Source organism: Dicentrarchus labrax, unplaced genomic scaffold (assembly GCF_905237075.1).
Source record: "Dicentrarchus labrax unplaced genomic scaffold, dlabrax2021, whole genome shotgun sequence".
NCBI classification, from domain to species: Eukaryota; Metazoa; Chordata; class Actinopteri; family Moronidae; genus Dicentrarchus; species Dicentrarchus labrax.
In genome coordinates this window covers 738,126-755,482 of record NW_026136719.1, presented here as the reverse complement: position 1 = coordinate 755,482, position 17,357 = coordinate 738,126, and the positions used below count along the sequence as shown (strand labels likewise).

At 44.6% G+C, this 17,357-nt stretch overlaps 1 protein-coding gene and 1 long non-coding RNA gene across 2 annotated transcripts in view; one reads left to right on the top strand and one right to left on the bottom strand.

Moving 5' to 3' along the window:
* lamc1 (laminin, gamma 1) overlaps positions 1–17,357 on the top strand; it is a 41,851-nt gene that overhangs the window by 5,065 nt on the left and 19,429 nt on the right. Inside the window, exon 2 of the mRNA XM_051378104.1 lies at positions 15,283–15,587. Within this exon, the coding sequence (XP_051234064.1) occupies positions 15,283–15,587 (305 nt within the window). The remainder of the gene's footprint in view (positions 1–15,282; positions 15,588–17,357) is intronic.
* On the bottom strand, positions 6,278–9,352 carry LOC127351066 (uncharacterized). Its single transcript, XR_007880788.1, has 4 exons — positions 9,171–9,352; positions 8,593–8,681; positions 6,850–6,928; positions 6,278–6,389 (listed from the first exon to the last, which is right to left on the bottom strand). It is a non-coding gene; the product is annotated as an uncharacterized LOC127351066 (long non-coding RNA).

Genomic DNA, 17,357 nt, shown 5'->3' with positions numbered 1-17,357 from the left:
CGTCAACGTGAACCGATTGATTAATCAAACCTGTTAAAGAAAATAATAATAAAGAAAAAAGAACCCGCCTGCGACTGAAAATCAAAAACGCTTCACAAACACGTCAGGCTGGAGATACAAAGTCAACTTTGGGGCCAGTTTGGGGATATTTGGGGTCAGTTTGGGGATATTTGGGGCCATTTTGGGGATATTTGGGGCCATTTTGGGGATATTTGGGGGGTTAAAGGGATTCTTCCTCTTTCATCGGCTGCAATAAGCCCTCAGTGATTTCCAGAGCCGCCCGTCCAGCTGTGCAGCTCTCATAATCTCTCCACATCCCAGTTTCCCACGCTGACTTCATTCCTCAGACACAAAACAATGAGTCCCGACCAGATGACTCCCCCCTCTTCACCCTCCTCACCCCCCCTCGCTCACACACTCTCACATTGGTATAATTTGCAACAGCTGGCCACTGCAGAGGAAAAAAAACGCACTTTTATGGCGCGCTGGGAAGCCTGAGGAGCGGCTCGAGGCCAGAGAAACTCTCAGCTGGGTTTTCCCACACTGCACTGCTGCCTCTGGGAGGGACGGACGGACGCACTCGGCTGCGTGTCTCTGTCATTTCACACCCGACGCAGACTGATGGAGGTCAGCTGAGGACTGTCAGTCACACACAGCTGGGCTCTGATTGGACGGCTGGTTGTTGTCTAACAGAGTAACAGTATATTTACTGAGCTGAATCATCTGCTAGCAGCTCCTGTTAGCTCCTGTTAGCTCCTGTTAGCTCCTGTTAGCTCCTGTTAGCTCCTGTGCACTGGTGGACTTAGAGGCGGTGGTCAGTGGGTTACTGTGAGACTGGAGAAAACTTATAAACAGGATGAATCTAAGGCCGGTTCTGATCATGAGAGTACAGGATCGCTGTAACCGGCGGGAGGAGATGGTCCCCGCTCGCTTCGGGCTCCTCGCACTGTTACTTTAATTTAACGTAGATATTTGTTTATATGACACAGAACCTAAAAGAACGTGTTTGTTGAAGCGTCGTCGCTGCTGCAGGTCACCATAGCAACGGGAGGGATGCTGCAGCACAGGTTTGGTCCTCTGTTTGTACGGTGGCCTTTTAAGGACACTTCAGGCTCAGCTCTGTCAGACTGAACCTTATAAAAGCTGGACCCGATTCAGACTCGGACTGTACCACAGTCAGCATTCACTGTAAAGCTCCAGGTTCACTGTAAAGCTCCAGGTTCACTGTAAAGCTCCAGGTTCACTGTAAAGCTCCAGGTTCACTGTAAAGCTCCAGGTTCACTGTTGTTAATGATCCTATTTCAGTTTCTCTGTTAATCGATTAGTTGTTTGGGCTCAAAGATATTCAGTTAACTGTCACTAAAGGAACCAGAAATTATTCTCATTATATTCACATTGTTTTCTTAATAATGACTCAAAATCATGACTTAATTATTTAGAAGATAATTGGTAATGTAATTAATGGATGGATGGTTGCAGCTAATCAGTCGATGCTTTGTGGACGTCGTCGTGTTTTTGCTGCAGGCGGTTCTGTGGAGTCTCTGAGGGTCCGTCTGTCTGTTAGCGGAAAGTCTGGAGGACAGGTGGAGGTGTTCCCCCCTGCAGGAGGAGGAGGAGGAGCTTCCTCTCTGCAGCAGTGGGGTTGAACTCGAGGCCTCCGGGGGCCGGTTGTTTGTCCCACTGACACTCGAGGGGCCCTCACATTAATATTCAGCCTCTTCAGACGAGAGCTGAAGAATTTTAAGAGTTTCTCTGAAATTCTTCATCACGAGCAGGCGGAGGTCAGATTGCTGCTTTATCTTCATCCTGTAAACTATTAACGCTTATTGTGATATGATTCTCGATTAGTGGGGATGATCAGTTTTATATCATACATTTAATTTTCACAGAGAAAACCATTAAAATCCTGATGATGTTTGTTTGTAACATCTGGAGATTAAAAACTACAGAACTTCATTATGTTGTTATTATGATAATAATTTGATTAATTGTGCAGCTCTTTTGTAAACAATAACAACATCTGACCAAACATTCAGTTATTTGAAAGAATAACCTCATTATAGCCTGTGTTTAATGTCACAACGCTATGAACTGTGGGTAATTCTCTCAGGCCAAAGTGCAGATAAAGAGCTCAAAATGTCTGCAGGAGAAGGGCGGAGGCTGGGATTGGACCGCTCTGTGTTCCTGTAACAAAGATGGCGGTCAGATCTCTGTCACAGTGACATTTAATTTCCGTCGGATAATAAAAAGCAGAGAGGAAACAGTTTCTGTAAATGATTATCTTTAAATTACAGTTTTTATCTGTTCTACATTAAACTACATTACAGATCTGTTCAAAGTTATAATATATATAATTCTTGTGAAGGTTCAAACCCTCAATAATTTACATTTTAAACAGGTTTATTTACTGTGTGTATATTTATGGAACGCAGTCGAATAGTAAAACTGTAAACTTTATTGATCCCTGGAGGATCATTGGCTGCTTACGTTGCAAACACATTATAAGAAATAGAAATAATAATAAGAGTTTAAAATATGTTTATTATATTACAGTGTAACAGTCTTTATGTGTATAGTTCAGTATGTAACAGTGTGATGAGTTAATACTAATGATGAGTATTAATAATGTTATAATGTGAGACAGATCAGCTTTAATAAAACACATTCCAGCACTGTACAATAAATCATCAGTATTACACAACAAATAAGATATAATAAATAAATACTTTTAGTATTTTATTGTGAAAACCTGCTGATTATTAACGGTGAACGTTTATAAACCGACAATATTCAGAAGAGTCTGATAACTGACTTACAACATCTTCACTTCCTGTTGAGATGAAGACGCCGTCCGTGTCTTCACTTTGTTGTCACATTCCTGACACAGTCTGAAAGAGCTGAAGAGTTTCTTCCTCCTCCTCCTCCTCCTCCTCCTCCTCCATCAAAGGGAGGACGGGTCCTATCAGGAGATCAGAGGCTCCTCACAAACCTCTTTGTCTTCGGTCTTTAACACTGACGAGGAGGAGGAGGAGGAGGAGGAGGTCGTCACTCTCTGTCCCCTCTCTCACAGAATGACTCTGTTTCCTTCATCCTTTGATCAGATATTTCCTTATTGATCTTATTGGTTTCATATCTTTAGTTTTTCTTTAATCTCATATTTCAGCAGCAGACGGTAATGCCGCTCGACCTTTGACCTTTGAGCCTTCATCCTCTAACCGGCCCCTCAGTTGCTGCTCCACACTAACCATTACGTCTGTTATTAGAACAGATGTACCCCCCCCCCGTGTTTGTTCACTCATCACTTTGAACCACAAACTGCACATTCTTGTCACCGTCTGCTAATTAAAAGGCCCGTGGTGCGTTCAGGGTCACCGCTGAGGCTCTGTCATTGAGGCTCCACGTCAACACAAGTCCCGTTTTTGGTTTTTCGCATAGTTCCTGTGTTTAATGGTGGCGGGGTCCAGCAGTCCGAGCCTGAAGAACATGAAACGTTAATGTTTAGAGAGGGAGAGCAGAGGAAATATCACCTGCTGGAGTTTATTTAGTATTTGTGTCCACGCCGTTACAGGGACTCTGTGCTCGCTGACGGCTGGAGAGCGTTCACTGACTCATCCACAGCTGATGGAAACAGTGGTCTCTCTCTCTCTTACCGTTGGCGGTGCGACAGGTTGTTATTATTCTAAACTTTTATTCCCGCTGACGTCTGGATCAAACCTCGGCGGCGAGCTGGCAGGAAGTTGTAATTATGTGTGTGTGATGAGGGTTTACTGTTGCTGCGGGTTGTTCCTGGCTGGAGGCAGTGAACGCAGCAGCATCGTAAACATCAGCGCCTTATCTCTCCACAGCGACCTTCAGACATTTCATACGGACGGGATTAACCCTTTATGATCTTTAGACGCCGCAGTGAACAGGGTTGGCGTTGAAGCAGCAGTGGCTCCTGGGAACTCGCTGTGTTCTCCGTCCTTCAGACTGAACGTGAAGGACTCATGTTGGCTCAGACTAAACAGGTTGATACAATCTGATTTGCACATGGAGGTGTTCTGTGTCTCTTTATCAGCGCCTTTAAAGGACCCGTCCGCCACACACAGCAAGCTGAAAGCAGGGCGGTGCGTTCAAGGACCCTCCAACGGTCTGAGAGTTTTGAGTGTCGGCTGATGAAATCCACAGTTTACAATGCTTTACAATTTGATAATGCTGCGTTCAAGAGCTGCGGGTTGATGCTGTGTAATAACTTCAGTTAATTTAAGTTTCAGAAGTAAATGATCATTATTATTTTATATATTTTGTCTTCACCAAATATCTTAAAAACCTTTAAAAACAAACAAGAATCTACAGAGGTAGTAAGGAAACAGTCCACAACAGTTTATAGTCTCCGAGGACTGAAGGAAGCATATTCACATTGGAGACGCTGAACTCTGACAATCTCCACATTTTTTATAATTAAATTATCTATACGTCAGTAAGTTCCTGTAAAAGTTTTTTCCTAAATAAAGGCGTCGGTGTATTTGGGGTGTTGGAACGAGAGAATGTGATTAAACGTCATAAATCTAATAAACTTTGTAAAACAGGAGCTGATGAATTGATTAATCGTTTCAGTCGTGATCAAAACGTTTCTGCAGCTGCTTTTCTTAAACGTGGTTTTCCTGAATGGACTCTGGTGCAGGCACAACTTCCACTTCTGACCGAGCTACATGGCTTCGACCTTTGACCCGACTGTAAGCGCTTCCTGTCCTCGCTGTGGGAATCCAGGACTCGGAGAGGAGCGGTCTTGAACTGAAGTGGGTTACAGCAGCCTGGGGGGGCTTCAGGGGGGCTGCTGAGACTGTGATTTGCTGCTCAGGAAGTGATTCGAGGCCCCAGGGGGAGCTGGGACGGGGGTTTTCTATTATTATAGACGGCGGAGAGTCTGAACGAGCAGAGATGCATTACAGGGGCAAGCAGATGCATGCAGGGTAATTTTAGCTCTGCTCCCCGGGAGGAGGAAGAGTAAAAAGTGACTCCTTTTCAAAGCAGAGTAAACAGATAATTACGGCGCCCGCTGCAGACGTGAGGACGGATTCATACGCTGCTTCAAACCCGATCGTCTTCGCTCGTCCTTCAATGCTCCAACGTCGACACTTTACAGTAGAAACACGTTTTAAAGATCCCACACTAAAACTCACTGCAGGCACTATCCACCGGGGGGGGGGGACCAGCTCATAACAACAGAGCTCACACTGAACTTATTCTGTGTTTGTTAAACTGGATCAATCACTGCAGCTCGTCCAGGTGAAGGCTGATGTAATCTTTGATCAGCTCACACACACACACACACCTAATATTCCCTCCGTTTGTTTCCAATGGCAACGGCTGATAGCAGATGTTTATGTCTGGCAGAACATCTGGAGGCTGACGGGCTTCTCTCATTGGCTGAAGCAGATTTGAATGTTTTCTCTTCGGTTATTTTTCGGAGAACGTGATGTTCCTGATTACATTTAATCCCAAAGACGGAGACAGGAAGACCTCCAGCAGACACACACACACACACACACACACACACACACACACACACACACACACACACACACACACACAAACCTTTGATCCACTGTCTCCAGCACTGTGGTTCTCAAACTGAGGTCTGTGGACCAACAGGGGTCCCTCAGGGGAGGTTGTAGGACAGAATATTTTATCAGACTTTTTGGGAGGGAAGATATTTATTATTATCTTTAAACCTAAAAATATTTCAAGTTGAAATTAAAAAGGTCCTTTTAACCCTTTAAGGTCTCATCCTCAGTTCTAGTGTTCCTCTGGGTAACATTCACACACACTCTCTTTCTTTGTATTATTATATAAATCCAATCTTTGTGTCTCCCTGTGAAACTAAATGTGACGCGTGCTTACGTCAGCATGAACTAACTGATCAACCAATAATATCCTGATATTCACCCGTCAATCAATCTGCAGCTGTTAGCGACACAGAGCGAACATTCATTCGTTAGGTAGTTAGTGGTTTTAAACACTTCCTGTACCTGTGGCGGGACCATAAGCTCGCTGTGACGTCATTGTCACCTGATCAGACATGTAAATGTTCACGTTGAGGGTCCAGCAGCTGTGGACTCTTTGTTGGGGGGGCTGCAGGGGGGGGGAGTCCTGCTGGGACTCTTTGTCTCTGATAACGAGGGCCGCTCTGTTCGTTTGTTCCTGACGTCCCGGTGTGGTGACGCCTCTGGGCGGGGCGTCTTCTTCTTTGGTGGTCTCTGCTGTTAAATCTTCACCACACACACTGCTGTAGAGTGGGGGGGGGATCTGGTTCTGGGTTATTTCTGGTCTTAAGGTGGACTCCTGGAGTTTGTGATGTTGTCAGTAAACGTTCTCTGATCCGTTAGTAACTGAACAGCTCGCACAGTCTGAAAGAAAAATGACTTTAAACTTCATTTATTGAATTAATAATAATAATAATAATAATAATAATAATAATAATAAAGAGTCACATTAAAGGTAATCTGTCCAATAAATGATGACAGGGCTGCAGCCTTACCGTCTCCCCCAGTTGGAAATCCCCCCACCACACACACACACACACACACACACACACACACACACACACACACACACACACACACACACACACACACACACACACACACACACACACACACACACACACACACACACGTTTCTTTTATCTTTTAACCATCTTCAAACTTTGGTTGTTTGATCAAAAATCTTTTGGAACTTATAAAGTTTGTCTTACAGTTAAAGCCAGATTGAACATTTTAAATAAAAGTCGATTCTGTAACTTTAAACAACATTTTGGATTCAGTGTCTTTATATTAAGTGACCAAATATCTAGTAAAAAGTACTCACACACACACACACACACACCGGCCTCCAGCCTGCCACTTTAATCTCCTCCCGTCCAATCAGAGCGCTCGGCCGGCGGCGGCTGTGTTTATAAAACAGAAGAAGAGATTAAGGTGCTATCAGTGGCATCCTGCAGACGCTCTACTGAGCGCGCTCACACCGGGGCCTCTCTGACTCTTGTTTTAAATTCCAGCTGATTAATTCTGAGTGAGTTCAGGAATAAAAGCTGCAGGTTGGTCGAGGCTGATAACGGTCTGATACCCAGAGGGACGTCGGGGTGTGGAAACCAAACACACCTCAGTGTTTGTGTGCATTCCTCTCTATGGAGCAGATTACACATTAACAGACACATTAATGTGTGACACACTGCAGCCACACTCATCTACATTCAGCTCCCACAATGCAACACAGTGAACTTTACTGCACTGCCAACTACAAACTGGAAACTACAAACTTTAAAAAGCAGCTGAGCGCCAAAGAAACGGTAAAAAAACATGAAAATAACTCGTTAAATGAAAATACAGTTTTTAACTTTAATTTTATATAAAATCTTGTGTAATTTTTATCTTTTTTAATGTTTAACTAAATATTTTTACAGTGTAAAACCAATGATCTATAAATCCAGGTGAACTCTGCTATAATACAATAATCAGACATTTACAGCAGAGTGCTGTTATTATTGGATTGTTATTATTTTAATGTGAATGTTAAAAGTTATAGAAGTGTAATAAAAGTCACTATCTGTGAGATTACAGTAATTATTGCTGTTTACACTGATAACAACTGTCGATTGACAAACAAATACTAGCTTTAATTATTTACATTTACAGATTCTTCACATTATTTTACCTGTGAATGTAAATTCACTGGATATCTTTTGTAATTTGATTAATATTTCCATGTACGTAAAAACCCCATAAATGTACAGATTTAGTTTTACAGTGTACTGTTATGGTAAAAGGATATTAGTACTGTTTCTGTGTACAGTCTGTAATAAAATAACTTCTTTATTCCGTATGAATTCCTATACTATATATTCCCAACCTGTTTAGTGTTTACAGACTTTTACTGTAAGTTTTTCACTGTAAACTCGACAGACATTGTTTACGGTGCAGTGAACCGCCACAGAAAGATTAAAATTCCTCCAGAAACAAACTACTGAGTGAGCAGATCTATGATTAATCTGCAGCTCAGGATGTGGCGCACAAACAAACACAACCAGATGGATTCTGGGGACGTTTTGGTCGGTTCAAGGTGGGAAAGTTGTGCCGTTATTCTGCCGTCGTTCTGTTTAAAACGTACAAACACAAGACTGTTGTTTCTCCTTTAAACCTGATCAGCCTTCAGCAGTTAGCTAGTGTTTCTGTAGTGGAGACTAAACGTTAACAATGATCCATATCAGCAGTTTGAATCCAACTAAAAGCTCCCTGCACCAAACTCCCTTTAAGAAATATCACATTTTAACAATTCCTAACGTGTTCGTAACAACACGTAACTCTAGAAACACGAGCTAAAGGCCGTCATATGTCCACAGTCTGACTGTCAGTTCGGCCGTTACCGTAGTAACCACCCGGTGTGGGCTGCTGAAGTGTCCTCGAGCTGAACGCTGCCTCTCTGAGGTCCTGACAGTGACCTCTGACCTCTGAGTGAGCGAGGACAGGGTCCAGGATCAGAGGCAGTAAAACTGTTTCATGTTGTGGAGTTTAAACTCTGCTCACATTCCTCACATTCCTCCCTCTGACTCACCCGTCCTCCCACCCTCAATGAAAAACTCCTCAATTTGTTCAGGTTTTATCTGTCGGAGGCTTCAGCTCGTTGACCTCTGACCCCGGCACCTGCAGAGAGAGAGAGGGGACGGCATCAGTCCTAAAATACAGGAGCTCGTTTTCAGTCATTCACTGAGTCGAATTCACCTCAGTGGAAAGACGGTTTTGAAGCCTAAAGACTCAGGTTCAGATGTTTGTTTTCATTGATCAATAACTTTATTGATCGCTCTCTTTATCCTGCACATAAAAACTCATCACATTGTTTTAATAATCAGACATGTTTTGGAACATGGCACCAGACTCCCTTTTGAAATCTGGGAGTTTTATTTTGCACCACTCAGAGAAAACATGAAGGAACTTATTAAACACTAATGAAAACTAATTCCTAATTTTTGGTTATTTATTTATTATTTATTATTAACAGTCATTTGAAAACATCACAGAACCTTTCTGTGTGACCGATCAGGTCTGTGCAGCAGCGCTCGCTCAGAATAATCAGATTACTGAAGTGCATGTAAACACAGAGGTGACCTTTGACCTCTGCCCTGCTTTCACTACCTGCTGCGTGCACCGATGGCGATGTCGTTGCCGTTCCTCTGCCGACGGAGGATTCACTCATGCCCACACGTTCAAAAGTCAAAGCGGCCATTGTTGGAGAAGAATGTGATGAGGTCATGGGAGGAAATTTAATTGGACTGCGCTGCGAGCCGGGGCGTTCCCGCTCCTCCTCCTCCTCCTCCTCCTCCTCCTCCCGACCCGCGGGCCGACCCCGAGGCTCCGCTCCAACGGCGGGAAGAGGATTCATAGGAGTGCACTGTAAAAAAACATCCGTAGGAACAACTGAGACTGCAGACTGAAGTTCAGGTCTCCTTTACTGGCCGGGTGTCTCCATTAGAGGCCTGGTCTGGATTTTAGAGGAATTATCTGGATGTAAAAAACCTCTTAAAGCTGCTTTGATCTTCTACACAAATATAAATGTTTAAACTCAAATACAGACACAGTTCAGTCCTTCAGTTTATTTTATAGAAACTATTATTTCAGTTTTTTGTTTTTTTTATTGTTCTAGAGTGAAATATACATATAATTATATTAATGCTACTAATGAAGACAAATTACTTATTTGAATGTAGAATTGTAAAATTTAACAGAATCTCCCAAATGAATCAGATGAATGATTCCTTATCGATGTTATTATATTATAAATAATATTCACACTGGTTTAAATAAACCGTCCGATGGTATTTCATAATGGACGCCGCAGTGCCCACCATCATCGTCCTCTTTCAGTTAAAGACTCACTAGAGAGACACACTGGTGCATTGTGGGATTCTTCTCTTCATTGTGGTTACTTGTTCAGTGTGTTCACAAACATCTGAGAACTCGGCAGACAGTTTCTGTGTTGGCTGTTTCATATAGAGGCCTGTCCCATATAGAGGCCTGTCCCATATAGAGGCCTGTCCCTTATAGAGGCCTGTCCCCCGTATACAGAGGCCTGTCCCATATAGAGGTCTGTCCCATATAGAGGCCCCTATAGAGGCCTGTCCCGTATACAGAGGCCTGTCCCGTATACAGAGGCCTGTCCCATATAGAGGTCTGTCCCTTATAGAGGCCTGTCCCGTAGAGGTCTGTCCCAGAGGCCTGTCCCGTATACAGAGGCCTGTCCCTTATAGAGGCGTGTCCCTTATACAGAAGCGTGTCCCTTATAGGGGCCTGTCCTTTATAGAGGTCTGTCCTTTATAGAGGCATGTCCCTTATATAGAGGCCTGTCCCGTATACAGAGGCCTGTCCCGTATACAGAGGCCTGTCCCGTATACAGAGGCCTGTCCCGTATACAGAGGCCTGTCCTTTATAGAGGCCTGTCCCGTATACAGAGGCCTGTCCCGTATACAGAGGCCTGTCCTTTATAGAGGCCTGTCCCGTATACAGAGGCCTGTCCCGTATACAGAGGCCTGTCCCGTATACAGAGGCCTGTCCTTTATAGAGGCATGTCCCTTATATAGAGGCCTGTCCCGTATACAGAGGCCTGTCCCGTACAGTGAAGCAAACTAAAGCTCGGGTTGTTTACTGAAGTTTTACGGTATTAAGCAGGAATCTCCTTGAAATCAATGTATGTATAATGGCTTTGGTATCAATGCCGGACGTCTCGTGGAGGAGGTGAAATGTCTTTACATGCAGCCAACGGAGCTCATAGCTTCCTGTCAGGGGTCGTGTTTGGTCTCTGTGTGTCTTCCTCCCCGTCCTAATCTGTCCTCCTCAAGGACGCCTTCCTCGTTAAAATCCGTCTCTCTCTGTGGGAAGACAAACATCTGCGTCTCTGACCTCTTAACGAGGATCAGATCCTCTTTCTATCGAGGTTGTTGCTCAGAACAAATGGTGTGTTTTTCCGAATAAAAGCCTTCAGCCTGTGTGCTGCTGAGGCTTCGGCCTCCTGCTGAGCCGCTCTGTTAACAAACTGCTGATTGAACCAACGTCTGCTGTGTTTCGTCCTCCGACACGTCTCGACACGCCGCTGTTCGTCTGATGACAGGACGGACCGCAGGAAACCAGAGCGAGGACGCAGTTCAGACAAGACGAGACAGGCAGGATGTCACTTTATTCTTCTTTAACCTCCTCGGCTCGACTTTCCCCGTTCACCTCCAGAGAAACAAAGATCTTTACTCACAGATGCTCATTCACACTTTTAATGTCTGATTAGGACCAAAGCTACATGTGTAAGACACTACTGAAGGGTACGGAAGCTGAGAGAGGCCAAGGTTTATATTTAGTTAATATAACAGAATCATTTTCACATAATCTCATAAACCAAATTTTTTTCCTGTAAATAAGAAACTAATTTCTCTGGATAAAAAGTTTTGTCACGTTTTTGTCAACAAACAACAAAAGATATGTTTGAGATTTTCTTGCTTTCTTGAGAAAAAATAAAATGTAATGAGATACGTTGAAGATTTAAAAGTTAATAATCGTAACGATAAAATTTACGATTGGATTCAGATACGATTTTCCCTCGAATCTTCACACATTTATGTCGCAATGTATCTTTACATTCCTGCTCTCTGCTGATACGGGGCGGAGGTCAGATCTTCTGTCTGTTGCTCAAGGACACTTCAGCAGAAACCTCTGAGAGAAAATCCCCTCATTTGCAGCCGCCTCTGCTCACTCAGCTGTCTTCCATATCTGGACAGGAAAAAACTCCCAGCAGCCCCCTCTCTCTCTCTGTCTCTCTCTCTCTCTCTCTCTCCCTATGACATGAACAGCCTGGGCTGCTCACTCGCCCTCTTTTCTCCTCTGTGGACTTTCCTTTTTCTTTCTCCGTCCATCCCTGCTGTCCGGCGTCACTCTGCCCGGCGGAAACACATTCCAGCCGGTTCATTCCTGCCGTCACCGTGCCCCCAGCCTCCCCCAGCCTCCCTAGCCTCCCCCTGCCTCCCCCCGATCAGTCTTAGAAAGAAAAGCTCCTTCCTCTGAACCACTGGAGGCTCTTTTCATGTTCAGACCTGCTTCTGGGCCCCCTGAGGAGAGTCTCCCAGGGTCAGCGCCCCACAATAGGCGGGTTAGCGCTGCTTAAAGCAAAACCAGCTAATTGACAACGTTGCGTTTTGTTTCTCGGCGCTGCGTTTTGGGTCCCAGAGGGTCTTAAATGTGCCAGAAGAAAGAGTGACCATTTGGTTCTTTCTGTGCTTAAAGGTTGAGTTCACAGCGCTGCTTCCTGTTTATAGTTCAACCGTCCAATGTAACAAAACCGCAATAAACAAACGTTTTTACCAGTTTTACAGTTATAATTCGCTTTTAAATGTATAAATAAGTTACTTTATTAATCCTGTTGATATAATGTTTTTAAAGTTATGATTATGAGTTATTGTTACCAATGATCAACCGTATTTGCCATAAAGATATAATTACAGTTCTGTCCCTGGAATCAGTTATCTGTTGGATTCCACTTTCTCCAACTGCCTTAAAGTAGTCAGAATGACTTGTTTGTGATCTTTTATTTTGGTAGGACACTTAAACCCATGTCTTCCTCTCCATTAAATATTATATTTTTGGAGATGTTTCGTCCTGAAACACATTTCAGAATCCGAGCTTTATAAACGTTCATGGTTATAAACGATGTAAATTTTGACTGGAGTCTGGTTGAGAAGCAGCGAATGTGTCACACTGTAATTCAGCGGGTCGTCGGTTCTGTCGTCAGACGGGACGAGAACATTAACGCGTACAGCGCCGTCTTTGTCTGTGAGATTCTTCGTCTTCAATACTCTGATTGTTCTCCTGACTTCAGACTCATCAGTTCACTTCTAACTGAACTTCCCAGAAAAATACCACAAACGTCTCTCACAGTGCAGAGTTCTGCTCATCCTGCGCTCTCGATGTGCTGCAACTATCAATTACTCTCATTATTGATTAATCTGAAGATTATTGGTGGCATCTGTCCAACAGTCCAAGAACTTCCATCTGGGAAGTCGTCGTTGGAAACTGTTTGGCTGTAATCTGACTGTAGTATCATATAATCTGACTATAGTATCATATAATCTGACTATAGTATCATATAATCTGACTGTAGTATCATATAATCTGACTGTAATCTGATTATAATTTCAGGATAATCTGACTATAATCAATCAGAGGCTTTAAGCATTTTAATTTGGACAGTTTGTTTAAATTTACGTTCACAATCAGTCCAGTTAAAAGTCTGATCTTACAGCAGCGTCACCTCCTCCTCGTCCAATCAGAGCGTCCCAGCAGCCACCTGGGCTCAGGGCTGACTCCTCTTTGTCTCCTCGGTGTTGTTTGCCTCCTGATTGCTGCGCCAACAGACGCCTTTGTCCCGTTTGTGAGGATGTGGAGGCGTTTGTTTGTGGCGGGTTCCTGCCGGCTGGCGTCTGTCCTCTGAGCTCCTCGCCGGCTCTTTGATCCGCAGCCAGAGCGTCTCCAGAGGAAGCGTTCGGATCGCAGATGATCTGAATAAATCTCCCTAAACACTTAAAACACTTCAGGTCAAAGGTCAAATGTGACGCCTTTAATTTGGGATAATGTGTTCAAGTTCTGGTTTCACTCAAACTGGACTGCATCACTTCCTGTCTTTAATCTGAAGTAATCAATACTCATTAATAAAGTATTAATCAAACTAATACGGTCGACAACCTTATCAGACTTTAGCAGTTAGCTGTTAGCTGTTAGCAGTTAGCTAGTGTTTCTGCAGTTGATTCCACTCATTTAAATTCTCATACCAGTCATTGTTTGCTGTCTCCACCCTGCGTCTTTACAGCTTCATATTAACCTTGACCCCACACACACTCACTCACTCACTCACTCACACACACTCACTCACTCACTCACTCACACACACACACACACACACACACACACACACACACACACACACACACACACACACACACGCAGGAGGAAGTGTGTGTGTGTGTGTGTGTGTGTGTGTTTGCAGTCTCCTCATTGTTTCCTGTAATAAACTGCTCCTTTGTGAGCGTCCCATCAGTCCTATCAGCTGCTTCACCTTTATTTGCTGTCGACACAGAGGGGCCCCCAGGGGGCCGGGGCCCCTGTCAGCGCTCTGTTTACAGAGCAGATTCTTTGGCTGAGCAAACAGCCGTACCCCCCGCCGCCCCGGCTCAAACATGGCGGCGCTCCTTCTCGCGCTGACTGACGGCTCCTGCTCGAACGGCCTGCTCAGACTCGCCCGAGATATGTACGTGGCGAGCGGCGGACGCGGCGAGCTCCAGACCGCTGCTTCAGCGTGTCCCAACCACACTTTACATTCCTGCTCAGCAGCTCCCAGATCAGCAGAGAGAACGCCGTCCGTCCGGCTTCCAGGTTGTTTCCTGGAAGTGACTGAACTCTATCTGATCTCTGCGAGGACTGAACGCTCTAAAGCCGCCAGCGTTAGACTGTCAGCAGCTGGATGAACACATTGATTCATCCATTCATTCAAACTTTACCTCATGAATCCACTGAGGCCTCATTAACCCTCTGAGGTCTGAGGGCATTTTCTCCTTTAATTCATCTTTAAAGGCACTTTAACAGAAAACCCTCAGCTCTCTGTACATGAGCTCAATCTGTCCTAGAGCACCTTGTAAACACGTCATTTGTCCCTAATGCTGAAAAACGTAAAGTTTTTTAATTTTCAAACCAAACATTTACATGTTTCAGTTTATTATCTATATAGATATATCTATATATAAATCCATCAGGCTCTGAAACTCCTCCCTCATCCTCGTCGCTGCTCTCCAAAACCGCTGCAAGAACTTCGCCTACTGTGTACTTTTTCACCGATTTCTCTTCTTCTTGTATTTCCCCCTCCTATATGTGTTTTTGACCCCTGAGAGCCGACAGACACACAAATAATAAGCTGGTGAAGTTTGTGAAATGTTATATTTATTTTCCTTTTATTGTTAAAACCACGAGTGTCTATTTCCTTCTGTCTGTCTGTCTGTCTGTCTGTCTGTGGGAAAATATCTGCAACTTTCATTCAAAATATTATGAGATAAGTTGTTTCAGTAGCTGGAAATCAGAAATGAACACGTTCATCCATTATTATATATTATTATTATAATATTGTGTCATGTGAGCAGATTCAGAGACTGAAGAGATGCAAATATTGTTTAAACGATGTTCAGTGACTTTAAATATTAAATATGAACTTCCTTCCTGTCTGCAGGTAAGTCCTTCGATATCACCTACGTGCGACTCAAGTTCCACACCAGCCGTCCGGAGAGCTTCGCCATCTACAAGCGGACCAGCGAGGGCGGCCCCTGGGTGCCGTACCAGTACTACAGCGGCTCCTGCGAGAAGACGTACCAGAAGGCGGGCCGCGGCTTCATCCGCACCGGCGAGGACGAGCAGCAGGCGCTCTGCACCGACGAGTTCAGCGACATCTCACCGCTCACCGGCGGAAACGTGGCCTTCTCCACGCTGGAGGGCCGACCCAGCGCCTACAACTTCGACAACAGCCCCGTCCTCCAGGTGAGAGCCGCAGGAAGTCTGCAGAGGAAACAGGAAGTGGTTCTTCCTGTGATGGAATTCCTTCCTGTCAGTCAGCTAGTGTTTCTGTAGTGGAGACTAAACGTTAACAATGATCCATATCAGCAGTTTGAATCCAACTAAAAGCTCCCTGCACCAAACTCCCTTTAAGAAATATCACATTTTAACAATTCCTAACGTGTTCGTAACAACACGTAACTCTAGAAACACGAGCTAAAGGCCGTCATATGTCCACAGTCTGACTGTCAATACAGGATCAATATCATTCTGAATTCTATATTGATTATCTGCTGATTGACTGATTATTGGTGAATTATTTCAGTATGTGTGTAAACACTTAAACTAACGAGGCTCCCGTGTTGTAGTGTTTTTCTGTACAGAGTCTGGGGGACATTAGTTTGTGTTACGGCTCCCTGCTGAGATTTATTGGACCAGTTCTGAAACTGTGTCCGTCAGCGATCAATAAAACTCCTGCTATTGATCTGAAGTGTTTCTGTAGTTTCTAATCTGTAGTCCTCATTAAGCTCTGAGTGTATCTCTGAGGAACAGACAGTGTGAGTCGGTCCGTTCTGCCGCTCAGGTTGCAGGTTTGACGCTGCCAAGTGTTGAGACATGTTGCTAGGCGACGCCCCCGGATTTCCCACTGCAGCAGCAGCTTCACCGACCTGCAGCTGGAAGACTTCTTCTTCTCCCCTCCTCCCTCTCTCTCTCTCTCTCTCTCTCTCTCTCTCTCTCTCTCTCTCCCTCTCTCTCTTTCTTTCTTTCTTTCTCTCTCTCTCTCTCCTTCCTCCTCCTCCTCTTCATTCCCTGTCTCTCGCTCCTTCCTCCTCTCTCTCTCTCTCTCTCTCTCTCTCCTCTCTCCTTCCTCCCCCTCCTCTTCATTCCCTCTCTCTCTCTCTCTCTCTCTCTCTCTCTCTCCCCTCCTCTTCATTCCCTCCCCTCTCTCTTCTCTCATTCCCTCTCTCTCTCTCTCTCTCTCCTTCCTCCCCCTCCTCTTCATTCTCTCTCTCTCTCTCTCTCTCTCCTTCCTCCCCCCTCCTCTTCATTCCCTCTCTCTCTCTCTCTCTCTCTCTCTCTCTCTCTCTCCTCTCCCCCTCTCTCTCCTTCCTCCCCCTCATTCCCTCTCTCTCTCTCTCTCTCTCTCTCTCTCTCTCTCTCTCCTCTCCTCTCCTCTCTCCTCTCTCTCTCCTTCCTCCCCCTCTCTGTGTTTGTGTTTCCATGTGTCTTCACTCTGTGCTCAGGTTGTTGCTCAATAAGTGAAAGAGGAGACTGTGTTTTCGTTCTGCTGATTGTTGCATAATGTTTGCAGCTCGTTCTTTTTCTTCTGCTCTGGTTTTTAAAAGTGGAGGAAAACCTTTATTTTTAATCTGTGAGCTGCGGAGGAGTTCTGGATCCAGTTCGTGCTTCCCACAGTTAAAACATACGACGAGAGCGGTTCTCCATCTTTGACAGAACTCTTTTTCTCGTTTTCTTTGTTTTGGGCCGAATGAATCACATTTTAATAATAATCAGAGACTCCAAAACTCACAAAACCAGGCTCAGAATTCAAAATGTATGCGTCACATAAGCACACGGGCACACGGGCACAACCAGTGTATTGGTTCCGTAGCCCAAACCCAACAGGAAGTCGACGTTGTATTTCAACAAACTCCTCCTACAGAACTGATCGGATCGACTTCAGATTGGGTCAGTGCACTCCAGAGACGTCCACAGTGAAGAGTTAGGTGTGTCTGTGGCGTGGCGTGGTAAACC